At 37.9% G+C, this 27796-nt stretch overlaps 1 protein-coding gene across 8 annotated transcripts in view; it reads right to left on the reverse strand.

Annotated features, from left to right (window-relative positions):
* Nucleotides 1–27796, reverse strand: part of ptprfa (protein tyrosine phosphatase receptor type Fa) — a 462130-nt gene that overhangs the window by 64410 nt on the left and 369924 nt on the right. For 4 of the 8 annotated variants that reach the window (XM_060830548.1, XM_060830547.1, XM_060830546.1 and 1 more), the window contains 3 exons: nt 24426–24458; nt 20346–20443; nt 6275–6398 (listed from right to left, as the gene is read on the reverse strand). In XM_060830548.1, coding sequence (XP_060686531.1) covers nt 6275–6398; nt 20346–20443; nt 24426–24458 — 255 coding nt within the window. The remainder of the gene's footprint in view (nt 1–6274; nt 6399–20345; nt 20444–24425; nt 24459–27796) is intronic. The other 4 variants (XM_060830552.1, XM_060830551.1, XM_060830550.1 and 1 more) reach the window with 1 other exon arrangement.

The following is a 27796-nucleotide window of genomic DNA, read 5'->3' on the forward strand; positions in this document are numbered from 1 at the left end:
ATACACAATCGATTACACTATTGTTAAAATGTAGTATGGCATTTCATTAATGTTATAATTGTTGTGTTCATAAATTAAGGCGTGAGATAACTACAGACATGATTAAGAGTTATCACCTCTGGTCAGATCTATTTCTGGGATTTTTAAACACATTACAAGCTACAAAGAACCACTCCACACTGAGATTCTGCCACTAGCTCATTTCTCAGTTACATTGTTTATACACGCATATTGGAATGGGAACAAATTGTAATTCTCACTGTCCTACAAATGTCATTTGCATTATCAATCCAAGCTCAAATTTTGCACAGGTCTTGCTGCATATATAAATGGACAGTTCAGTGAACCCTTTTCATTCCAGCATTTTTAAGACCAATAAATTAAGATATTCAAAGAACAAAAATATATAATGTTGCTCATATCCTGTGACATATTTTGCTGGGTTGTTTGCAGCAGTGTCCTGGAAATTAACCTTCAATTCTGTGACCTGCTAAAACTGTTTCAGGAAAAAGTTTGCACATTATCTTTCCAACTACACAGGTCCAAAATACTAAGCTACTTAGCTTCACTTTCTTTTTAAGACATTCATAGATTTGGGCATCACTGGCTTGGCCAACATCCCTAACTGGCCTGGAGAAGGTAGTGAGATATTGTCTTGAACTGCTCCAGCCCTTGAGGTGTGGATGCCCACAGCACTGTTACGAAGGGAGTTCCAGGAGTTCGACCCAGTGACAATGGTAGAATGATGATATGGTTTTAAGACAGGAAGATGACTTGGAAGAACACTTGCAGGTTTTCGCTTCCCACGTATTTGCTGCCCTTGTAGCTCTAGGTAGTAGTTTTTCTTTGTTTAGAAGATCCTTTCAGAGAAGGCTCTGTGAGTTACTGCTGTCATCTTGCACATTGCTGCCACTGTGCATTCATGGTCAAAGGAGTTGGGTTGAAGGTAGAAAGGATGTAAGTCAAGTGAGCTGCTTCATCCTAAATGGTAACAAATAATAGCAAAATACTATGGATGCTGCAAATTTAAAACAAACAGAGAGAATGCAGGAGAAACTTAGCAAGTCTGGCAGCGTTTGTGGAGAGTCTTACTGTATTTGTGGAGAGTTGAAATGTTTTGAGTACAGTATGAGTCTACTTCAGAATTGAAGAATGTTGGAAAATGTTTCTTTAAATTTCTGACAGTGGTAGAAATGGGGTGAAGGACACACGGTGTAGATGCACAGTGCAAAAGACAAAGGACTGATAATGGTGGCGAAAGGGAAAAAGAAATGTAAAATGGGTGTAATTTGAGCTGTGAAATGGAGAAAATGAGTTCTCTCTCCTGACAGCAAAGTTATCAAGCAAACAAGATAAGACTGTGGGGAGAGAGAGAATTTAAAAAATGGAGAACTGATGCCATATGGAATTCAATATTAAGACCTCAAGACTGAAATGGAATATTTAATATTAAAACCTCGAGGCTGTAATTGTGAGGGGAGATACAGATGAGTTAGAAAATTGAGCTGAGAATGGCAGTTACAGTTTAATCTGACTAAGTGTGAGGTGTCAGGACACAGCATAAAGTGCATAAGTGGATAATGAGATGTTCTTTCTTGAGCATGTGCTGTGCTTCATTGGAACACTGCAGAAGGCCCAGGACAGAAATGTTAGCCTGCGAGAAAGGTGGTTTATTGAAATAGAAAGCAACTGCAAGGTCAGGATCATTCCTACCGACAGAAGAGAGGTGTTCCACAAGGTAGTATTCAGTCTGTGTTTGGTCTCACCAATGTAAGAGACTACATTGTGAAGAGTACCCTGACAGAAGGGAAGCACGCTGTATGCCTTCTTTACCATCTTATCAACTGTCTTACATTTTCAGGCAGCTATGCGCTTGTGTAGTGATTGTAATGAGGTCAACAGCTGGACCTCATAGAATATAAATTTCCTAATTGGGGCTGCTAATTTGGAGCAATCAGGGAGCTCTGGCTGACATGCAAAAAGGGTGTGGCAGTGAAGAAGAGTTATATCCAAAATGCTGACTTCTTCACCTCTTGATGCTGCCTGGCTTGCTGTGTTCTTCCAGTCTCCTGCTTGTCTACTAAATATAAAAAAGGTGAGTGTCAGAGATACTGACACTCTGGTACCTGACTCTAAATGAGGCAGTTCTAAAGTCAAGAACACTTTATGTGTAATTAAAACGTGACTTGATGGCAGGACACCAGTCTCGATGTCAATGCCCAGCAATCTCCTTCTTTGCCTTTTCAGTATCCTGGGAATAGATCCAATCAGGCCTTGGGGACTTAACTTCGCTAATATTTTTCAAGATATTCCACATCGCCTCCCTCTTAAAAATGACATGCCCTAAAATATCAACATCCCCCTCTCCAATCTTACCATCATCAATGACTTTGTCCTTAGTGATTAGCAATGTGAAGTGGTCACCTATTTCCTCTGCTTCTGTGTATTAATTCCCTTGAGTGGACTAAGCCTTTCCCTCGTTACCCTGTTGTTTTGAATACATGTATAAAATACCTTGGGAATTCTCCTTAATCCAGTTTGGCAAGGACATTTAATGGCTGCTTTTAGCCTTCCTAATTCTTTATTTAAGTTTTATCTGCTTCCTTTTTTTCCTAAGGGCCTTTTCTCATTTCAGTTTTGTAAACTTTACAAATGTGTCCTTTTTTTCTTTTACTAAACTTTCAATATCTCTTGTCATCCAGAGTTCCTGAATCTTGTTATTCTTCATTTTCATCCTTACAGGAACATGCTGGTCCGGAAATCTGAACAAATCTTTAAAAGACACCCACAAGTCAAGTCTAGATTTACCTTCAACAGACGTCCCCAATCCAATTTAGAGTCACAGAGATGTACAGCATGGAAACAGATCCTTCAGTCCAACATGTCTATGGCAAACAGATATCCCAACCTAATCTAGTCCCATTTGCCAGCACCCGGCCCATATCTCCCCAAACCCTTCCTATACATATACCCATCCAAATGCCTTTTAAATGTTGCAATGGTACCAGTCTTCACCACTTCCTCTGACAGCTCATACCATACACACACGATGCTCTGCAGGAAAATAATTGCCCCTTAGGTCTCTTTTGTATCTTTCCCCTCTCACCCTAAACTTATGCCCTCTAGTTCTTGACTCGCCCACCCCAGGGAAAAGACTTCGCTATTTATCCTATCCATGCCCTTCATGATTTTGTAAACCTCTATAAGGTCACTCCTCAGCCTCCAACGCTCCAGGGAAAACAGCCCCAGCCTATTCAACCTCACCCTATAGCTCAAATCCTCCAACTCTGGCAATATCCTTGTAAATATTTTCTGAACCCTTTCAAGTTTCACAACATTCTTCCAATGGGAAGGAGACCAGAATTGCATGCAATATTCTAAAAGTGGCCTAACCAATGTCCTGTAAAGCTGCAACATGACCTCCCAACTCCTATACTCAATTTGCTGACCAATAAAGAAAATCATACCAAATGCCTTCTTCATTATCCTATCTGCCTGTGACTCCACTTTCAAGGAGCTGTAAAACCTGCACTCCAAGTTCTCTTTGTTCAGCAACACTCCCTTGGACCTTAGCATTAAGTGTATGTCCTGCTAATATTTGCTTTCCCAAAATGCAGCACCTCGCATTTAGCTAAATTAAACTCCATCTGCACTCCTCAGTCCATTGGCTCATCTGATCAAGATTGTGTTGTATTCTGCGGTAATCTTCTTTGCTCTGCACTACACCTCCAATTTTGGTGTCATCTGCAAACTTACTAACTATACCTCCCACGTTCACATCCAAATCATTTATATAAATGTCGAAAAGTTGTGGACCCAGCACTGAACCTTGTGGCACTCCACTGGTCACATGCCTCCAGTCTGAAAAACAATCCTCCACCACCACCCTCTGTCTTCTATCTTTGATCCAGTTCTGTATTCAAATGGCTGGTTCTCCTTGTATTCCATGAGATCTAATCTTGCTAATCAGTCTCTCATGGGGAACCTTACTGAAGTCCATATAGACCACATCCACTGCTCTGCCCTCATCAGTGCTCTTTGTTACATTTCAAAACACTCAATCAAGTTTGTGAGTCATGATTTCCCATGCACAAAGCCATGTTGACTATCTCTAATCAGTCCCTGCCTTTCCAAATACATGTATTTCCAGTCCCGCAGGGTTCCCTCTAACAACTTGCCCACCACCGATGTCAGGCTCATTGGTCTGTAGTTCCCTGGCTTGTCCTTATCGCCTTTCTTAAATTTGGTGCCAAGTTAGCAAACATCCAGTCTTCTGGCACCTCACTCCATGATACAAATATCTCAGCAAGGGGTCTAGCATTCATTTCCCTAGCTTCCCACAAAGTTCTAGGGTATACTTGATCAGGTCCTGGGGATTTATCCACCTCTATGCATTTCAAGACATCCAGCACTTGCTCCTCTGTAATATGGACATTTTTCAAGATGTCACCATCTATTTCCCTGCATCCTATGTCTTTCATGTCCTTTTCCACAGTAAGCACTGATGCAAAATACTCATTTAGCATCTCCCCGTCTCCTGTAGCTTCACACAAAGGTCACGTTGCTGATCGTTGAGAGACCCCTATTCTCTCCCTAGTTACTCTTTTACCCTTAATATATTTGTAAAAACCCTTTGGATTCTCCTTAACCCTATTTGCCAAAGTTATCTCAGGTCCCCTTTTTTCAGTTTTCTTCAGTTTCTGCCTTATACTGTTGTAATTATCCTTCCACTAATTTAGCACTTTCATCCGAGGACTAATTTTATCCTTTTCTATAAATATCTTAAAACATAATTCCATATGTTTCATTGTTCTAAAAGTGCTTCCTCAGTGAATCTTTGATGACTTGGACAGACTCATTTCCCAGTACAAGTTACAGTATCGTCCCTTCCCTCATTGGACTGTCTGCTAGTTTCAAGAAGCCCTCCCAACAAATTCTGTCCCACATAAGCTCCTGGCACTAAGGAAGTCCCAGTCAAAATTAGGGAAGATAAAATCATCCATGACAACATCCTTAGTGTTTTGACCTCTTTCCATGATCTTCCAAGATCTGCCTATATATGAGTTCCTTTAGCTCCCTCTGGCTATTGAGATGCCAATAGTATAAGCTGAAAACGTGTTGCTGGGAAAGTGCAGCAGGTCAGGCAGCATCCAAGGAGCAGGAGAATCAACGTTTCGGGCATGAGCCCTTCTTCAGGAAGAGCATTTTCAGCTCTGATCTCCAACATCTGCAGTCCGCACTTTCTCCATGCCAATAGTATAACCCCATTGTAGTGAACGCACCTTTCTTTTTCCTAAATGATCTTCCCTCCATCATAAGTTCATAAGTATTGATGTTCGCTGATGATTGTATACAATGTTCACCATTTTTAGAGGTTCCTCAGATAATGAAGAAGTCATGTTCGAATGCAGCAAAATTTGGACAAAACCTAGGCTTGGGACAACAAGTGACAAGAAATATTCATGCCGCTCAAGTTGGAGGCAATGGACATGCCCGATGAGAGAGCATCTAACTATCATCCTTTAACATTCAATGGCAGTACCATCACTAAATCCCTATATCAACACCTTGGGGTTACCACTGACCAAAAACTGAACTGGACTACCTATATAAATATTGTGTGTACTATAGCAGATCAGAAGTTCGGAATCCAGCAACTTAACTCTGGACTCCCGGAAGCTTGTCAACTATCTACAAGGCACAAATCAGGAGTGTAATGGAATCCTTTCCACTTTTCTGGATGAGTGTATCTCCAACAACACTCATGAAGCTTTATACCATCCACCACAAAGCAGCCTGCTAGATTGTGATCACAATCACAAACATTCCCCCCCTCCAGCATTGATGCACAGTGGCAGGTATGTCCTATCTACAAAATACATTGCATAAATTCACCAAGGCTCCTTTGAAAGAGCTTTCTAAATCCACAACTATTTAGGAAATCTATATTGTACACCCTTCAAGGCAACAATTCCAACTGTGACATTGTGTCCATAACACCAAATATGGTTTAATCATTGGTTTTATACAGATGAAGCATTCTTTTTGCATTCTTATATTCTAGCCTTTTAGATATAATGGTCAGCATTCCACCAGCCCTTCTGATGAATTTCTGCTTCTGCTTATGACAATTTACTGTTCTATATACCTGGACATCAAGCAGTTCTAGTGTTTACAAAATAAATTAGCCTCATAATTTATTCAAATACTTTATAGCAATCAATTTTAAATTAGATATCGTCTTAATAAGTCAGAGATCTGCAGCTATACTTGCCATCGACAGAGGTGAGGATAACCCTTGAATGGTCATATGCAATAACATTGGCATAGCGGTTTTTCGGTTTGTTCACTTCCATGTTGGAATTCTCCCATGTGAACTGTTGACCAGGATCAATTGACTAAATGTGAATAAAAGAAAGAAGAAAATTAAATAAAAGGTGACACAGAGAATAACAGGAAAAAAACTAGAATTCATAAGGATTCAGGTGCAAGCAACTGCCAACAAGAATTGCAATAGGGTCTTATGCTGAGATCCACCATCCATTCCTTCAATGAAGGCACAGTCAAAGTAAAAATGGACTCTTCACACTTTATGAAAATCCAAAAATGTTGAAAATACCACACTCACTATGCAGTCTCCGTGAAGAAAATAAAACAGTTTTAATATTTTCAGTCAATCTGAACATCTCTGATTACAGATTGTTAACCTGAAATGTAAACAGCTCTCCGGCTGGCAGCATTTTCAGTTTTCATTTCAGATTTTCAGCAGCTACGTCATTTTGTTGCTGTCTTTTCTGATTTTATTTACAACAATAATTTGTATAGTTTCCTTTTTATTTGATTAATATTGCATGAATGTTATGGGCTCTTTCCTTTGTTATTTCACTGTCACAAATGGAACTCAACCCCATCTTACCAAAATGAATAAAGTTAAATTACAGTCCCTCACTAGCCATAACAGCTCTCGCACAAACAAGCCAATAGCATCTATCATTATGATGATAAAATTCAAATCACATCAATTGTGTAATATACTTAATTAACTTAAACATGAATTAAAATATTGACTGGCACATTTAAAATTGACCGATGGCCTTGATGAATGAAGCATTTTCACTTTTTGATCAGGTAAATGGTCAAGTCAAACACAGCTTTATATAGATAAAACAACTTTCTTTCATCTGCCACAAACAAAAATTGAAAAACATGTCATATTGTACAAATGCAACAGAGCAAATTGTTTATTCCTTCAAGAGCCAAATCTCACTCGGCACCATCTTGATTAGCTACTCATTAATCTTCCAGCATAATTCTTCACATTTTGACAAAACGAGTCTCAGCCTATAATTCTTTATACATTTTTGACTAGATAATGTCCTGTAAATAGACCATTACTCACTACAAACCATAATCTAACATACTCACCCTACTATTAATTTTATTGATATTTTCCAAACAATGTGTTCAGGGATTATGTATTTATTGTATCCAGGTGGAGATTATAAACCTGGGACTTGCTTCTGGTCAGATATTCAGCAGCAGGCTTAAAGAAGGTTTGTTGCTTGGACATACATGATATGCAATCAATATCTTTGTTGGAAAAAGTTGTCCAGTGCATAAAGAGTGGATGCCAGTTTTCTACACTTACTGCCTAGCTATCCAAATTCAAACAATATCCCTATAATAAGGAACAAGCTTGAGGGTGAATAGAAAACTCTCAATGTTGTATTCCAGCTTATTTTATACATCATACGTCTTTATGTTTGTCAATTTGAAGGGAGTAAAACAGCTACTTGATTAAACTATGTCATAAACCATGAAATACCCATCAGATACATTAATATGTAAATTCATAAGCAAATGTTAGTGATGACAATCCATACGTTTGTAACAGCTACTTAACGTTCTGTAAAAGATACAAACCAAGTCGTGCCGCTGCTGAATTTCAATGTGAATTGCACCTGGCATAAGCAGCAATATAGATATTTTTAAAAATATATTCATGTGATCGGCATTATTGGATAGGCCAACATTTATTGCCCGTCACTAAATTCCTTGGATGGAGTAGCTGAGAACTGATTTCGTGAAGTACTGCATCCGATGGTATCACAGCTCAGAATACACAAACATGCTTTTTATCACTGATGACAAATTTATTGAATTCAAACAGTTTTTAATCAATGGCAAGAAGGAATTATGAATTGCTAACGTACACCTCTACAACTTAAACTCCACGCATTTTAAAATTATGACACAAACAGACAGATGAAGAGATAAGATGAAAATATTAGAGATGAGGAAGGAACAAGAAATTTTGTGAAATACAGTTCTGGCACCAGTTCTAGATTATAGGTGATGAGTTGTTTTCTTTTGGATCTTTTTGGTTCTTTTTGACCCTTTGTGATGAGGATATAAGATTCTGGATACTCCAGTTCTCAATCTTACATTTACTGATTGAAGAGTTGCCCTTTCAGCGTCTCTGATGGTGGTTTTCCGCCTTTTACTTCCAGCAAAGGTGGTTGCAGAGAGAGCTATTTACAGTAAGGTGATACACGGGAATGACCATCTGAAGATTCTCTGTTACTTCTCCACACAGGACAGAAAGAGAGATTTAGGTGCTTTCTCCTTCACAGGCTGGGTGTTTCTGTCCAAACACAAACCCCGAGCCACTTGCCCAAGAGCCAGTCAAGAAATTGCTACTCTGCTGTGTACTCCTGAACACACACAGATACTCCTGATTGAAAAACCACACAAAAGTCTATCTCTGGGCAAAACTGCCCTGAGCATACACTCTTGGAGGAGACATGTTTGCACTCTGTCCCACTGCTTGAATAAGGCAACTCACAATGACTTCTAGTAAAATGTTTATTTGGAAACAATAACGTATTCTTCCACAGTTTCTTAAGTTTAAAACAGTAGTCTTACTCAATTTTTAGTTCACAATCCAAAATATTAAATTACAATAGGGGTGAGGAGTAGGTACACCAACAGTACTGTTTAGACAGGCATTTCCAGGATTAATCTCAAGTCAAGGTGATATGTGGCTTGCGGAGGAACCTATAGATGGTGGTGACCCCATGCATCTGTCCTTCATTGTGGTAGAGGTTGCATGGTTTGGAAGGTGCTATTGAAGGAGCCATGTGTTGCGATCTTAAAGACGAATCACATTGTTCTCACTTTATATTGTTGGTGAAGAGAATGAGTGTTTAAGTTTATGGTTAGGATATCAATGAAAAAGGTTGTTTTGTCCTGGATGGTGTTGCTGGAGCTATACTTATCCAAGAGTAGTGAAGATATATTCAATAATATTCTATCATATTCCTGACTTGCATCTTACACATGGTGGACAGGCTTTACAAAGGCTGGAAATGAGGCATTTGTCTCTAACCTGCTTTTACAACCACAGCATGTGTATGGCTGATTCAGTTCAACTTTTCATCAATGGTAACCTCGAGGATATGATAGTTGGTATTCAGCAATGGTAATGACATTGAATATCAAGGGGTAATTGTTAGATTCTGTCTAACTGGAGATGGACATTGCCTGGCATTATGTGGCACAAATGTTGCTTGCCACTTTTCTTGTCAAGGCTGGAATGCTGTCTAGGTCTTGTTGCATACAGGCACAAACTGCTTCAGTATCTGAGTAATCATGATTTGTGCAGAGCTTTATACAAATTCCATTTCTGACCTGTTGATGGAAGGAAGGCCATTGTTGAAAAAGCTGAAAGTGGTTGGGTTCAGGAAACTACGCTGTGGAACTCCTGCAGTGATGTCTTGGGTTTAAGGTGATTGACCTGCAACAACTGCAATCCCATCTTTCCCCATGATTACCACTGACTCAGTTTTTCTCGGGTTCTTTGAAGTCAGACTCAGTTAATTGCTGCTTTCATGTCTAGTGCAGTCATTTTCACTTCTGGAGTCCAGCTTTCTTCTCCAAATTTGCAGGGTTCGATGAGCAATGCTTCTTCATTACAATGATTATGATCCATCACATTGCTGATGTTCAAAGATGCAATTATGGTGTAGTGATTGACCAGGTTTGATTTATCCTTCGTTTTGTTGGCAGAAAAAGCTAGGCAATTGTCCACATTGTTGGATAGAAGCTAGCAATGTAACTGCATTAGAACAGATGTCTAACAGATGCTAAGTCTAGAACAGAAGTCTTCGGTCCTACTGCCACATTATAGCTGGGGCCCATAGCCTTTTCCAGTATCGTATCTTCAGCTGTTTTTTTGACATCATATGAAGTGATAGCCCAGACTATGAGTATCTCTCAGTTGGCTTTTAATAGTTAAATTTAAAACTAAATTTAGAAATAATTTGAAAATCTGACAGCGAGGAAAGAAAATTCAATGAATGTCAAATAAAGTCACCTGTCAAACATATATCAATACAACATCTGCAATTCTCTTATAATCGAAGTGACAGGTATACAATTATTCTCAGGTGATCAATGTCACAATAAACTACACTCCAGCTTCAAATCAACCTGGTTTGTTACTTACGCTAAAAGAGATACAAAGAATCCACTCATAGGAAGCAATAGAAATACTTAAATGCATTGCAATGGGAAGTTCCTGAGTGAAGTGATTAACCTAAGGAATTGAAAACTAATAATTAATTTAGTCAACAAAGATAGAGTATAGAAGGTGGTGATGGAGGATTGCTTTCCTGACTGGAGGCCTGTGACTAGCAGTGTGCCACAAGGATAGGTACTGGGCCACTGCTTTCATCATTTACATAAGAAGTAGAGTTAGTAAGTTTGCAGTTGACACCAAGCTTGGAGGTGTAGTGGACAGCGAAGAAGGTTACCTCAGAGTACAACTGAAGTTTGATCAGATGGGTTGATGGGATGAGGAGTGGCAGATGGACTCTAATCTAGATATATGTGAACTGGTGCAGTTTGGAAAGGCAAATCGGGGAGAGTTGCTGAACAAAGAGACCTTGGAATGCTGGTTCACAGTTCCTTGAAAATGGAGTCTTAGGTAGACAGGATAGTGAAGGAGGTGTTTGGTATGCTTGCCTTTTTTAGGTCAGTGCATTGAGTTGGGAGATCATGTTGCAGCTGTACAAGACATTAGTCAGGCCACTTTTGGAATACTGCGTGTAATTCTGGATTCCCTGCTGTGGGAAACTTGAAAGGGTCAGAAAAGCTTTCCAAGGTTGTTGCCAGGATTGAAAGCTTTAAGCTATAAGAAGAGGCTGAATAGGCTGGAGTCTTTTTTCCAGGAGCGTCAGAGGCTGAAGGATGACCTTATAGGTGTTTATAAAATCATAAGAGGCATGGATGGGTCTTTTCCCCAGGGTGGGGGAGTCCAAAACTAGAGGGCATACGTTTGAAGTGAGAGGGGAAAGATTTAAAAGGGAGCTAAAGGACAACTTTTTCACGCAGAGGGTAGTACGTGTATGGAATGAGTTGCCAGTGGAAGTGGTGGCGACTGGTACAATCACAAGATTTAAAAGGCATCTAGATAGGTATATGAATAGCAAGGATTTGGAGCAATATAGGCTAATGGGACTAGATTAATTTAGGATATCTGGATGGATAGACTGGTTGGATGGATGAGTTGGACCGACAGGTCTGTTTCCATGCTGTACAGCTCTATGACTCTATATGCCTTGGTTCAATGAAGAGTGAGGACATCATGCAAGGAGCAGCATCAGGCAGAACTGACAGAAGAGATGCCAAATGATTAAGCCCAGCATATTATTGCAAAAGACTAGATTGAAGCCTGCGTAACCATCTTAAGCCAGAAATGCAAAGAATGGTGTAATTCTGTCTCGTCTTGAGATCCCCAGTATCACAGACGGAGGCTTTCAGCAAATTTAAATCACTTCACTTCATAGAAATGAACAGGTGAAAACACTGGATACAGCAAAGACTGACCACATCCAAGTAGTTGTACTTAAGAATTGTGTTCTAGTATTAGCTGCGCACCTCTGGAGCCTTCTCTGCCATTTAAATATATCATGGCTGATCTATTTCATCACCATTTCCCCATAATATCCTTAATTGCTTTGATATATTTAATATCTAGAAATGCATTGATCTCTATCTTCAATATACTCCATGTCTGAGCATCCACAACCCTCTGTAGTAGAGATTTCCAAACAGTCACCCCACTAAGTGAAAACAATTGCTATTCTCAATCCTCAATTATTCAAAAAACCATGTCTTCCGGTTCTGGACTCTCCACTAGGAGTGGAACATCATTTCTGCATCTAACCAGTAATAATTTTGCATGTTTCAATTAGATCACTTATTCTTCTAAACTCAAGACAATATGCTCCTCAATATTTCCTCACAGGAAAACCCCAGTATCCCAGGGACCAGGATGATGAACCTCCATTGCATTCCTTCTCTGGCAAGTACATTTCTCCTTCAGATAAGGAAACTAGATGTCGCCTCATCCAGGCTCTATGCAATTTCAACAAGAGTTTTTTTACACTTGTAATCAAACTCTTTTGCAATAAAGGCCAAATAGCACTTCTTTTCTTAACTGCTTGAACTGGATTCCAAACATTTATCAATCTCTCACCATTTAAGAAATATACTTGATTTATTTTTGTTACAAAATATGATAACTTCACATTTCTAAATTATTTCAGCCACATTGAACTTTCATTATTTTTATTTATTCTTTTATCAGTTTTGGTTTGGTGCTATGAACTGGGAACTGTGACCTAAAGATGACTTTTGCACAGTAGGTAACAACTTGTGTTGAAAGGAAAACAGCCCAACAAGCTTTTGTTTAGTCATGAGACTAAGCTTGGAAGTTAGTTGCATGCTGGTTGTGATCAAACGATTCTGCAGATGTTTTGTTACCAGGGAAAAGCATTATGTTTAAATAGAAAACAGAATTTGCCATTAACAAGGTCAGTACCTGTTCCAGCAAGTCTAGATAAGTCCTTATGCTCAAACAGATGGCAAATGTTGAATTGCAGCTGGGACCACATGGAGGAGACAATCAATCTGTCAGGGAGTGCTCAGCATTTCAAATGGTTTTTGGACTGTGTTTCTGCAGAGAAGGAATCTGGCTGTCGATAATACAGCATGAAAATTTGAAAGTTCCTGCCTAACCTGCTTTACTTGCCCGTGGAAGTTCAGAGAATAGAAAATTAAATTATAAGTATTACTGCCTTTATCTGAGTATACTGAATTGACACCCTCAGGAGATCGACAAAAAAAGTTTCATCTATGCCTGTTGAACAAATCATCATGAAAACAACTTAAATAATCTGGCAAGTTCTGTTATTTTCATTCATCCTTTAACTGTATTTGTTTGTTGTTGGTCTTTTGTGTAAATGGAGCTCAAAACAAATGTTTTAGGGTTTAGAGCATAGACCAATTAGATTGCTTTGTAATTTAGATTTGAACTAATAAAGTTATTGAATTTTCAATAAGTTGCTCAGCCTTTCTTTAAGATACAAACCGGTTTTTGGAATTGATAAATCGGAGCTGGGATTGGTATTTCAACAAGTAAAAAATGAGGTCTGCAGATGCTGGAGATCACAGCTGAAAATGTGTTGCTGGTCAAAGCACAGCAGGCCAGGCAGCATCTCAGGAATAGCGAATTCGACGTTTCGAGCATAAGCCCTTCATCAGGAATTTCAACAGTCTGGTTATGAACCATTGATCCATTTTATTTCTACTCTGTCTGTTAACTGATTCTCAATCTGTGTGTTTCAGTTTTGCTCACCCATTTCCTCCGTGGATATTATTGTCAGCCTTTTAGAAATTGAAATGTAACACCACCTGCGTCCACCTACCCCCGCCATTCCCCTTATCAATCCTAGCTGAAAATGTGTTGCTGGAAAACCGCAGCAGGTCAGGCAGCATCCAAGGAGCAGGAGAATCGATGTTTTGGGCATGAGCCCTTCTTCAGGAATTGGATGCTGCCTGACCTGCTGCACTTTTCCAGCAACACATTTTCAGCTCTCATCTCCAGCATCTGCAGTCCTCATTTTTTCCCTTATCAATCCTACTCCTAATAACTCCAAAAAAGCTTTTAACATGATTTCCATTTTATAAATCCATGTTGATTTGCCAGATCCTAGCATTATATTCTAAAAGTCTAGTTTGGATTCTAACTGTTTTCCTACTGTTGAAGTCAAGCTAACACATGTATATTTCCTAACTTTCTTTCTTCTTCCTTTCTTGAATGGTGGGGTTACTTTTGCAAATTTCCAATCTGCAGGAATCATGCCAGAATTTACAGAATTTTGGAAAAGAATCACCAAAGTATCCACTATCTCTACAGCCACTTCTTTCACCTCTGGGATGTGGATCTCACTGTACTGCAGGATTCTGCAGTCTCTCTTAACTTATTATAATCAAATAATATGCTGCTTTTCTTTTTACCAAAATGAACAAATTCACACCTTCTCATGTTCTGCCAATTTTGGCCCACATATTTAACCTACTTATATTCTTTTACAAATATTTTGTTTCCTCCTCACAGTCTGCTTTCCTACCTATTATTTTTATCAACACCAAACATGGCTACAATTCAATCTGTCGCTTCATCCAGTCTAATCCGGAGATCATAAATAGTTGAGGCCCCACACTGTTCAAGGCATCACGGTTAGTTTCAATTTGCCAACCTAAAAATAACTGATTATCCTGATTCCAAGTGTTCTGTTTATTAGTCAATCTTCTCTTCTATATCACTCTCAACTGCATGGCTTCTTTGTTCATTACAAGTCTCTGTGCTATTGTTATTCCATTCTCCAAAATTCCACATTCCAAACTTATTGACACCCTGATCCTGAGTAAGTCAGCTTAGTATACTTTTCTGACTAAGGGCTCTGGCCCAAACCATCAATTTCCCTGCTCCATGGATGCTGCCTGACCTGCTGTGCTTTTCCAGCAACACACTCTGAACTCTGATCTCCAGTATTTGCAAACCTCACTGTCCCTTAGTATACTTATTGTTCCTATCACATAGGTTGTGCACACCTAACTGCTAAGGGCTCTAGTATCCTGAGACCAAAACAAAAGCTTTGTTATCATTTGTAAAGCAGTTCTGAGAAGTTTTTCAAACACAGTGAGGTGAGAGTAACAGCCGTTAACAACAAGGCTGTATTCAACTGAGTGTTGCATCAAGGTGCTCTCATAAATCAATGGGTATCATGGGACAAACTCTCTAATGGTTCGAGTCATATCTGGCACATGGGAAGATGGTTGTGGTTGTTGGAGATCAGTCATTTCACCTACAAGATATCACTGCAGGATTTCCTCACGATAGTATCCCAGGCCAAATTATCTTCAGCTGCTTCATCTATGACCTGCCCTCCACTATAAAATCAGAAGTGGAGATGTTTGCTGATGATTGTACCATGTTCAGCACTATTCGTGATTCTTCACTTACTGAAGCCGTCCATATTCAAATACAACAAGATCTAGACAATATCCACGCTTGGTCTGACAAATGGCAAGTAACATTTGTGCCATACAAATGCCAGGCAATGACCGTCTCCAATTTGAGACAATCTAATCACCACTCCTTGATAGTTAATGGTGTTATCATCACGGAATTCCCCACTACCAATATTTTTGGGATTACCACTGACCAGAAACTCAACTGGATTTCCACATAAACACAGTGAGTACAAAAGCAGGTCAGAGGCGAGGAATACTTCAGCCAGTATTTCACATCCTGACTCCCCAAAGCTGGTCCACCATTGACAAGGTACAAACCAGCAGTGACAATGATAGTTTTCCTTCCGAGAGAGCTACAATACAACAGCAGCGATGTACTGGTGAAGCTATATAAGAATCTGGTCAGACTGCACTTGGAATATTGTGAGTAGTTTTTGGAATCTCTATCCAAGAAAAGATGTGCTGGCCTTGGAGGGGATCCAGAGTAGAATTATAAATTCATAGAATCCCTACAGTGTGGAAGCAGACCATTCAGCCCATCAAGTCCACACCAACCCTCTGAAGAGATGCTCACCCAGACCCAACTCCTACCTTATCCCCGTAACCTGCATTTCCCATGGCTAATCCCCCTCGCCTGCACATCCCTGGACACTATTGGAAATTAGCACGGTCAATCCACCTAACCTGCACATCTTTGGATTTTCGGAGGAAAGTGGAACATCCAGAGGAAACCCAAGCAGATATAGTTCATGTGGTTCACTCTGCAATTCACAAGGATGAGGAAGATCTCTTTGAAACTTGCAGAGTAATGAGAGGCATAGATAGAATGTGGCAAACATGTTTCTAAGATCCTAGGCCACCACATTCCTGATGAAGGGCTTATGCCCGAAACGTCGATTCTCCTGCTCCTTGATGCTGCCTGATCGGCTTTTCCAGCACCACACTCTTCAACTCTGATCTCCAGCATCTGCAGTCCTCACTTTCTCCTTGATCACATTGCTGAGCAGACCTGATGGGTCGAATGACCTAATTTTGCTCCAAAATCTTAGTCTATGGTCTAAAAATTAGTTGCAGAGTTCGTATAAGAAAGATAGAGTTGCGAAGTGAGCTTGTGTTGAACAATGGGAGGTGGCCAAAGTCAGAGACATCACAGTGGGGTGAAGAATCGAAGTGCTAATATGTTAATATGCTTTTATTTCTGCCTGGCTTCTGGGTCATTGGAGTCTGGTGTTCTTCACTAGTTTTTTCATCTGTCATCCTCTTTCCTTTTAACTATTCACATACATTCTATATATTTTACTTCTTTGTTTTTTCTAATCGCAATTTCTATTGTCTCATGCTTATAATACCCTTTCTATTTAATCATCTCTTATTTTTTTCAAGAACTGTGCGTCATTCCATTTTCTTTCCTGAACATGGTTCTTTTTCACCTGTACTGGTCTTTCCATTTTCCTTCTAATCAAACTTGCAATCAAAATCTGACTTTCTTGCTACCTCATGGATGCTGCGAGAGCACTTTGTTTCTTTTCTCTTTCTAAACAGGGATAAACATGTGAACATATGAGATGGCTTTGAAATGTTTAGCTTTACTGTTCTGTGCAAAAGACGAAGAAATGATGTGCTGCTGCATCCCAGAGGGATAAGGCATTCAGGTGTCAACCTTGGCTCTGTCATAACACCTTAACCTCAGAGTCAGAAGGTTTCTGGCTCAAACCCTATGTTAAAAGTATAAACACATAATCCAGGTTGACATTTGAGTGTTGTGAAGCTTGAATTGTTGGAGATGTTTTCATTGAATGAGGCATTAAACTAGATGTTTTTTACCTGCTGATATATACATAAAAGATTTCATTCAACAAGCAGTTCCTGCCACAGCACAGAAACAATCTTAATAAAGGTCACAAATAATATAGTATGCAACTGTGACTATGGCGCACTTTTAAGATTTTACTTCTGAGCAGTCCTGTCATGGTCAACATAACATGCTTCTGTTACAATTCTCCTCTATTGTCAGCTTAATTAAATTGACCACTAGCTTCTATTCTTAATCAGAATCTCTTCAGCAATGTCTTCTGTTCACATTCTGATGCCCAGGATTCTATCCTGGGACCTACATCACCTTCATTAAATTGCTGAGCAAAACTATCACTATAGTTGTTCACCTCTACCTATTCATCAACTCTCTCTACCCTTCCACAATCTCTTGTATTGTGAAGTTGATTATCCAATTCAGATCTTCGATAAGACATGATTTCTGCAAAGCTCTTCAATCTACTGCCTCTTTAGATTGCTGTTATTTCAATTTGTCTCTCTGTCAATGATTTTGTTTGAGACAGGTTATTTGAAGACAGACTATTTGGTCCTGAACTGAACTTCCAACCACATCTTCAAGCACCAAAACATTCTATTTCCACCTTTGTAACAAGGCTCCACATTGTAACTTTCTCAGCTCATTTGTTCTTGAAACTCATCCTTTCTCATCTTTAGGCCTGAAACCTACTGCTAATTACTGGCAATCTTAAATTAAAACAAAACAAAATGTTGGAAATACTCAACAGATTTGGCTGCATCTGTGCAGAGAGTAAGAAAGTTAACTTCATCTATATGATCTAATACTGCCCTTGTGGTTTCACACTTTGTAAACATCAGCTCATTCAAAATGTTGCCATGACCTATTCTGTGCCAGGTTCTGTGCATTATCCATGCCCTTACTGATCTAAACTGGCTGTTAGTCCCCAGAAGCATCTGATTAAAGATTCTCAAGCTTGTGCTGAAAGCTTGACATGGTCTTGCTTCTCCTTTTTTTCTGTAATCTCTACAAATGTACTGCTTTGAATTCCTCTAAACATGGCCTCTTGTGCACCCCATTTGTAACTTCACAACTAGCAGCCTTCAGCTGTCTAGGACAAAAACAGAAGTTGATGGAAAAGCTCAGCAGGTCTGGCAGCACCTGTGGAGAGAAATCAGTTAACATTTTGGGTTGTGTAACCTTCAAGGGTGACTTGATCTGAAACATTAACTCTGATTTCTCTCCATAGATGCCGCCACACCTGCTGAGCTTTTCAGCAATTTCTATTTTTTTATCTCTGACTAGTTCTAATTAGGAACTCTTTCTTCAGCCTCTCCATCTTCCTTCAAAACACACAACTTTCATCCAAAACAGGTTTTCCTTCTTTGATTTAGCACCAACTTTGGATTAGAGTTTGAATTTTGCACATATGGTTTGGCATATAATTCTATAAACCAAGATATTTAAAAAAACTCTAAGCATTTATGTTGGATGCTTCTTCTGTCACACTGTGTCAATTCTTCATTAAATGCTCAACGGTATTTTGTCATGACTCATGTCATAACTGGGGAAGAAATCTTTTATTTCACCAGATTTTGAGGTTTTACCAAAGTGAATACTTGAAATTTATTCCATTAGTCTACTAGCCAAATGAGTTTTTATTTGTGTTTCTCACTTAATATTCCATAATTTAAGTAGTGTCGGAAAAAGTTGCAGTAGATTTTGTGCATATGTTGATGCGAGATTTGAATTACTTCTTTCATTAATTCACCAATGTTTCAGTTTAAAATACACATTCTTATGTTCTAAACCTTCCATAATCTTGCTCATTCCTGTGTCTACAATCTTTTCCAGGACTATGGCACTTGTAGAACTTGGTCTTCTACCAACCAACACCTCTAACAAACCACCAATTTATTTTACCTCACGTTTCATGGGATATAGGTCAAAACCAGAATTGCTTTTCTAAGGCTCTCCACTTCGCATTCCTGAAAATAAATTTCTTTGGTCAAGCTTTTAACCATACTTTGAATCAGTACGAAGCCTGTGAAATTAAAACTAAGTACCTATTCTGTCAATAGAATGCAATCATTTACCTCGTATAGCATGGTGTACAGTTCAGAGAATTGATTATAAAAACTCAACAACTAATCTGTAATTGATGTTAAATAATTCTACATTAAATTATGCCCTCCTTCAGTCTTCTAACAGACAGTAAAACAATTATTAAATCCTATTGGTTGAAAAAAAATTAATGTTCATATTTTAAAATTGTTACACATTGCACTACAAATGCACAAATAGAAAGGTATTAAACTTGTAAATACAACTTACAATGTCTAAAATTCTACAAATAGCAACAGATCCAAAACAGTTCTATTCTTTTTTTTTGGTTCTCAATGTATTGGGAACTTCAGACAATTTTAATTAATTTTTAGAATAAAAGCAAAAACACTGGAAATGTCCAGTAGGTCAGGCAGCATCTATGGAGAGCAACAGACTTAATGATTCACATAAATGACTTTTCATTAATATCGTCTGAAACATTAACTTTTTCTCACCACAGATGGTACCTGACCTGCTGAGTATTTCCAGCATGTTTTGTTTTCAATTGAGATTTTTCAGTTTCCTCAATATTTTGGTTTTGTTTAATTAATCACCATTCAGTTCTACAGACAGATTGCTCCATTTCAAATCAGTAGCAAGTTCTACCATGAATCAATGCAAATTGTAGTGCTATTGAGTTATATTTCATGAGAATGACACAAAGAAATCAGGTACCCTCTGCTTATGTTAATAGAACTACTGCATTAAAATGATTCAAACAAAACTATTGAAATGAATACTTGTCAATGGAAAAAATAAGAAGCACATTCACAGGATTTTTATTTTGGGTTGCACATATATAATATTTTAGATTTCTAGCAGTTGCTGAGATTTATTTTCTTGCAATTGGAGTTTTGAGGCATTTGATCAAAATAATTAGAGGAAATTCTGCAGTGCATCTGACTTGGGAACTCTTGATATAGACAACAGATACAAAGAAATAAACTTTTCATTTCTTATTACAGGATAATTTCCAGCACTTTAAAGGACACAAATATGCTCAATGCAAAAAGAAAGTTAGCATGATGTTCAGGATACACTATTATTATTTTGATTCTCAACCTACCTCATATTCCTGTGAGAATTTCAAATTATCATTGGCCTTCAATCTTTCAATGTTGTCAGCAAGATCAGTGATGGGGATTGGTGGATGGTCCCTCATGCCTAATCAAATAAGAGCCATAAAGTCAGTGAGATATTTAAATACAGAACATGACAACGTTTTTGTGAAAAAAATAAAATGAAATAAGTGTTAAAAGCACATATGCATTATGCATGTGAAAAGGTTATGTGTGATATTACCAAAAAACACTGGAATTACAATATAACATGCGCCAATATTTGTGGATTTTTAAAAATATAACTGTATGGTTGAAATTGTTCTCTACTGAACATGCTCAGATGCAACAGTCACTGATCACATAGCACACAGTTTCTAAGCGGCCCATATGCGGTTACATACAGAAAAGTGATGACAAAGGCAGATTTGAATGATAAACATAGTAAAGGTTGTTAAAATTGCAGCAGTCCCTTTTTCTCATCTACACAGACTGAGTTGATAATCAATCCATAGTCATGTTTCTGTTTTAAAATGTAAACAGAATAATCTATCTTGCAAGAATACCCCAAAGGTTTCTTACTCTTTCTCTTTTTCCAAAAATATTAATCACTCAAGTCATTGAGGGAGCGAGGGAGAACAAGTATATATTTTTTCTGCTTCATGCATTCACATTTTTCCATCATTATTGTAATTAATAGGCACACTAGAATTATTACTACCTCTATAAAGCTCATATTCTGTTTATACTTCTACATAGCATTTGGTAAAGTGGAACTTATATTTTACTTAAAATGGAAAACAATAATTTCAATACAATCTTGTTGTTTTTGCTACTGTTTGGGAAGAAAATAAAAATATGCAGCAGTTCAGAATAATTCTTCACTTTGACTGTCTTCCCAGCATAACATCACTGTACAACAGATCTGGCCTTGAAAATAAAATATTTGCAGAGGGTTGTTGAATATTGCCATCATGTTAATGACTTGAATTTTAGAACGTCTTTGTTCAGAAAGATTTCTTTCAATGGTTTTTCAGCTTCTATCTTCTTCACAATGCCTGTGTCAATTTCCATTTTGTTCTAAGTAATAAAGTTTAAAATTGATTTCATTTTAATATTTTTAATTTTTAGTTGTCTACTTGGGAATTATTTAATTGAACTGGCTCTTGGAGCAGCTTTACACTATCACTGCAAATGGAGATTTTGAATCCGTGTTAAGGAATGCTTGGTGACAGAGTTCCACCTTTGATCATAGAGATCAAAACTCTACGTGAGTTTGAAGTCAGCTGTGGGCATTCATGCTTTATTACCTGTGATAATTTTAGGTGTGTAAGTTTTTTAAGTAACAAGTATGGCAGTAAATGCATCCTTTTGTTTTAAGCATCCTCAGGTTCCTTCCAAGACCAAGTCAATAATTCTATCTGCACATAGGAGTCAAAGAAAATTGTGAAACTACAGTAATGAAGACTCACCAGTCATCAAACTTTAATCTTTGAATAAAAATAATGTGAATGCATATGGGAAAAAGAAGGAGATTGGTACTGGGTAGGGACGCTCGTTTGAAGAGCTGTTGCAGGTATGACGGGCCAAAAGACCTTCTTCTATGCCATAAGACTTCTGTAATTTAACTGTAAAGTCAGATTTAAACTACACTGCATTTCTTTGAATAGTTTCATTAATTCGTCATTCAATAAAAGAGTGGTGCCTGCCATTCTAAAAGTTGCATCCACATACAATTTAACATTCAAAATGACTTGGTAATCCTGGACTCAGAATTCTGATATCAGCACAAATCCATGTACTAATATTAACATACATAGGCTCGATTCCCAGAACAGGCATGACATTTCCACTTTCCATGAGGGGATTTCACTTAGTGCTGCACCAAAGTCTGGATCCAGCACTTCTACAATATTACATAATATTGTACAGTGCTGAGCCAAGCTCATGGTTACAGCCTGACTGATGCCAATATGCAAAATCAGACACTAAATTATCAGAGATATGTACAGGTTACCAAATACTTCAAAGGTAATTCTTCATTTCTAAATAGCTGGCAATTCATTAGAACAGGGTTACAAACAAACATCTAATGAAATCTCCACCAAAATGAAAAAAAAAATACATAATGGAATTCAGATCAGCTACCCTTGGGAACAGAGCACTTTTATTCCTGTTAAGATCTACGGTTGGGAAGCTTGGTTCCTATTCAGATATCCAGATTGAATTTTTCTTTGCTTCATAAACATGATCTTCAAAAATAATTGGCACAATAATGTTGTTCTACATCTTGATGTCTATCCTGTGTTCCATGATATGATTAGCCTGTTGTAATATCAATCATAACACTGGACAACTTATTCAACAGAAAAGGTATTAGAAATGTTATGATTTCACATAACAAAAATACATCTTCAGAATATAATTTTAAATTCTAATATTTAACTATTAAATGGTAGGATGTAATTGCGGTTAAAATTCTCAGTATCAATTCTGATACATAGTAAAAGGCCCTGAACTGAAATTTGATCCTGCATTAGCATAAGAGGTGCAAGTAAGTGGTTCATCTGGTTGAAATTGGTGTGAAAATCCCTGTGGGCATTTATACAATATTATTAATATGAGTCCTGTATTAGATCATTTATTAGATTTTAGACATCCAATGGGAGAATTTGAAGATGAAGGTGAACTAAATAATGGTGCAATGATTGAACAGTGATTCTGTGATAAGTGAGTGAACAAATGTGAAATTAATAAAAACAAAATTCTAATATAAATAACAAGTGCCATCTAGTGGCAGAATATAATCACTGCACCAGTATTTTGGCATAGACTTCATCGTCTGTATCTAGTAGAAATGTCAAGTATTCTAGATCCTTGGTTATACAATTGAACAAATACCTTGAGCAGCTATTTTAGGAAATATATTGATGGCAGAAAATGCAGCTAAATTCCAAATTGCGGAATAATTAAGTGCACTCTACACTGAGACAGATGGAAATTTCAAACTGATTAGATTTTATTTCGATATTTCGTAATCAACCTGTTCAGAGATGCTTTTACACATCTCTGACGCATGTAGGATTTGAATTGGGCTTCCGGGCTCAGAGATAGGGTCACTGCCACCGCACCATAACAGTGTACTGTTTAGATTTTAGCTGTTCTACAAATATATTTGAAGTCCACCACTGAGCATATTTCACAACTCTTCAGCCAATGTACACCAACATTGCAAACATTCTGCAAAGCATTTATTGCATTGATTAGAATTTGTAAAGTTTGACTCACAACTTTGTGTTTCATAACTTCAATTCTCTGCCTTCAGAAAATATGGAGATACTCAAAAGACTAACTGCTTTTAATATTGCAATTCAAAATGTGCAATACCCTCGCTTTCCAACTTTATGTTTGATAAGAAACAGAATAGTGTAAAACCCCTATGGACATTTTGGTGCTTTTTCTTCGTATCTATGATATTTATAACATTGGCATACACGATTTAGAGACTGCAATAGAAATTAATCCACTTTAAATTTCTAAAATAAATCTTATTTCAATCGTCTTAAGAACACTATGTCTGAGCAAAAATTCAGTTTTATCAAGCTGAAATTTCTTTTCTTGGCTATTAAAATGCTGCATATGGAAAATGGTAAAAAGGGCTTTAAATTGCTGAGGAGTATAAATCCATTGCATTTGTATTTGCATTATAAATTAAAACATTTTTAGTACTTGAGGGTACTTGAGGTGCTGAAAGACCTTCAAAAGTAGAAATTCAGCATTTCAGTCCTTTGAGGATGAGAGTTTGTCTGCTAGTGTGCCTATCAAATTGTTTAGCAATTCATTTTGTGAATCAGAGGTTGGAGAAAACTACAAGTGTTTGCTTTTTAAAATTAATTACGAATATGATAACTTTGGAATACACACATATACCACAGAAATTGAGGCTGTGTAGATAACCAAAGGGGACACTGCTCAATTAGTCATATTGGAACTGAGATTAGGTTCTTTGTGCAAAAATGACCTTCATGGCAGAGCAAGAGGAAATATACAGAAAAAATGCAGAAAAGACACAGGACAATTAAACTAACTTGAGTTGTTTGGGCAACTGGGGACACTTGGACCTGTGAAGAAAATGGGGCAGAAACATTTTTTTTAAAAAAGGGGGAAGAAAACGAATTAGTTTGTACCAGCGGAAAAGAAACGAATCTCAGTGTTAAATCAGTGAAAGAACACTTGTATACTCAGAGGTTTCAAATAACACAAATTGTTTCTACAGTCAGCAATTATTTCAACTGACTTGGAATATTTTCATCACGTGGACAGTGATAACTGAAACACCAGAATCAAAAAATATTATCTTTTCAGTATTTTCCACCAACATACAACACTAGCCTATATGAAGGGAAAGAATATATATTTAATATTTTTGTATTATTACTTGTCAATGAAGTACTGAAACGGCATTCTCTAGTTAATGTCTTGTAGGACTTGGTTGCACTGTAATTTGACTCATTATTTGAACCACTGAGTATCGTTGCTTAAAGAGTATCAATACAAAAAAAACTTAACAATCCAGACGTTGCCTTGTATTTCTAATTTAATACCTTCACTTCATGCAATTGCAGAAATAAGTCCTGTTTAGTAGGAAAAAATCCATCCCATGCACAATTTCACATTAAATCATTAGTGCTTCAAGTATTTATTTTGAGTTTCAATGGCAATTTTGAGTTCCATAAATCTATTCAAGCATACTGTTTGCTTGGTGGGGTGGGGTAAAGTCTGGGTGGGCTAAGCTGTGAACAGCGCAATATTGGGACAATCCAACTCACATACACCTCTATGGGCATATTAACATCACTGGTTTGTTGAGTAAGCGTGGGTGTTCTGAAGAAGGATCACTGGACCTGAAGCATCAACTCTCATTTCTCTCCACAGATGCTGTCAGATCTGCTGAGATTTTCCAGAAATTTCTGTTTTTGTTTCAGTTTTTCAGGATCCGCAGTTCTTTTGCATTTTTGTGTGTTTGGCATCCCTAGACAAACCTAAACAAGCTCAGTTTTGGGGAAAATTGTGAGATTGCAAAACTATTGCTTACTAGGAACATTTCGCAAATTAGTCACTGAAATAAATCACTAAAGCTGGATTTATAGAGGGCATACCTCACCATTAGTCTTTTTTCTTGACACTGCTTTTGAGTTGTGTGTATTCGTGGTCTATAGTTCTTTAGGTGATCCAAGAGCCAGACTCACTATTAAATTACTTGTTTCAGATATGAAATTTAAAGACTAGCATTTAAATTGGGCTAAACTGGCTCATTTCATCTCATTCTTTTTGAAAATACTTTAAAAATTTCTGCTGAGCCCATTTGTAAAGTGTGTATCTTTAGGACTGCAGTGGTGTTTTTCCATCAGCATCCACAAGTGCACGGCCCATCTTCTAGAAATGTTCAACGGCTTCAGTAGATACAGCCCAGTAAGTAAATTTTAAAAATCTTTTACCGTTATCGATCAAACATACATGATTCATATATAATGAGAAATATCTTACTATGTTGCAGTGTTTAGATTCATCATTTGATAACAATGACAAACGAATCATTGGAACATCAGAGAGTTAAAATGAAAGATCGAGGATGTACACTTTGGCTTTAATTTGAAGAAGATAATTATTTTGCATAATGCTAATTTTAACTGGTACCTTGCTTATTTGCTAATCTTACTGTGCAATGCTAATTTCACCTGTTAATCCCTTCATTTGCAAGCCATTAAGTTCGGATGACCAATTAGGCAGTAGTTCAGAATTTTGAAATTTTTTTACAACATTACCAGCCTTTTAACACCAGTAGTTTCTTAATCTTTTTGTATATAACAAATAAATGAATACAAATGAGAAGTGAATGCCTCTACTTGAGAGTCAGGACAGTAAGGCAGACTTTGAACATATCTAGTTTGGAGTGACACATTCTGTTATCTACTGAATCTGTTCCATACAAAAAGCATGATGCTTACTCTGCAAAGTGGTAGGATCATAAAAATAATATGTAAAATGGTTCTTTTTGTTGTCATGGAATCATAGCATGAGACACTACAAAAGGTCATTTACACCATGTGCCAGCTCTTGGGAGAGCTATCAAGTCACTCTGCTCCATGTATCTTCCTCTTTGCCATGTGATTTTCTTCTTCTTATGACTCACTTTCTATCCAAAATGTCACTGGAATGAAGTGAACCAAGGTAGCTGCAGGCCAACTTTATGTCTGGATGGGCAGAAGTGTGAGTTTTACAAAATCTCAGCCTCAAAACATTAATTTCAGTAACATTCAGTTTTAAGTGTGTGGAGCCACAGGAGATAAGTGAGATACTAAACAAATATTTTGCGTCAGTATTCACTTTGGAGAAGGACATTAAAGTTAGGTAACGTGGGAAAATAAACAGTGATATCTTGAAAAAAGTCCATATTACAGAAGAGGAAATGGTGGAGGTCTTAAAATGCTTAAAGGTAGATAAATCCTCTCGACTTGATCAGGTGTTTTCCAGAACTTCGTGAGAAGCTAGTGAAAAAGATTGCTGGATCCCTTGCTGAAATATCTGCATCATCACTGGCCACAGATGACATACTGGAAGACTGCAGGGTGGCTAATGTGGTGCCATTATTTAAGAGAGGTGGTAAGGAAAAGTCAGGGAATTACAGATTTGCGAGTCATGCGTCAGAAATGGTAAGTTCTTGGAGGGGATTCTGACGGACGGTATTTACATGCATTTAGAATGGCAAGGACTGATTAGTGATAATCAACATGGAAATTGGAAATTGTGTCTCACTGACATGATTGAGTTTTTTGAAGAGGTGACAAAGAAGGTGGATAAAGGCAGAGAGGTAGACATTGTCTGTATGGAATCTAGATAACAGTGGTGCTGGAAATGCACAGCAGATGAGGCAGCATCCGAGGAGCAGGAAAATTGACGTCTCCGGCAAAAGCCCTTCATTGATGAAGGGCTTTTGCCCGAAAAGTCGACTTTCCTGTTCCTCGGATGCTGCCTGACCTGCTGTGCTTTTCCAGCACCACCCTAATCTAGAATCTGATCTCCAGCATCTGCAGTCCTCACTTTCGCCCCATTGTCTATATGGACTTCAGCAAAGTTTTTGACAAGGTTCCGCATGGTAGAATGGTTAATAAGGTTAGAACACATGGGATCCAGGAGGAGCTGGCCGACTGAATACAAGATTGGCTTGAAGGTAAGAGACAGAAGGTGGCGGTGGAGGTTTTGGACTGGAGACCGGTGACCAGAGGTGCACCACAAGGATCAGTGCTGGGTCCACAGCTTTGTGTCATTTGTATAAATGATTTGGTTGTGAATATAGGAGGTATAGTTAGTTAGTTTGCAGCTGACACCAAATTAGCTGGTGTAGTGACAGAGAAGAAGATTATCTCAGAGTACAACGGGACCTTGATTAGATTGGCCA

The sequence above is a fragment of the Hemiscyllium ocellatum genome, chromosome 9, assembly GCF_020745735.1.
Source record: "Hemiscyllium ocellatum isolate sHemOce1 chromosome 9, sHemOce1.pat.X.cur, whole genome shotgun sequence".
Taxonomy (NCBI): Eukaryota; Metazoa; Chordata; class Chondrichthyes; order Orectolobiformes; family Hemiscylliidae; genus Hemiscyllium; species Hemiscyllium ocellatum.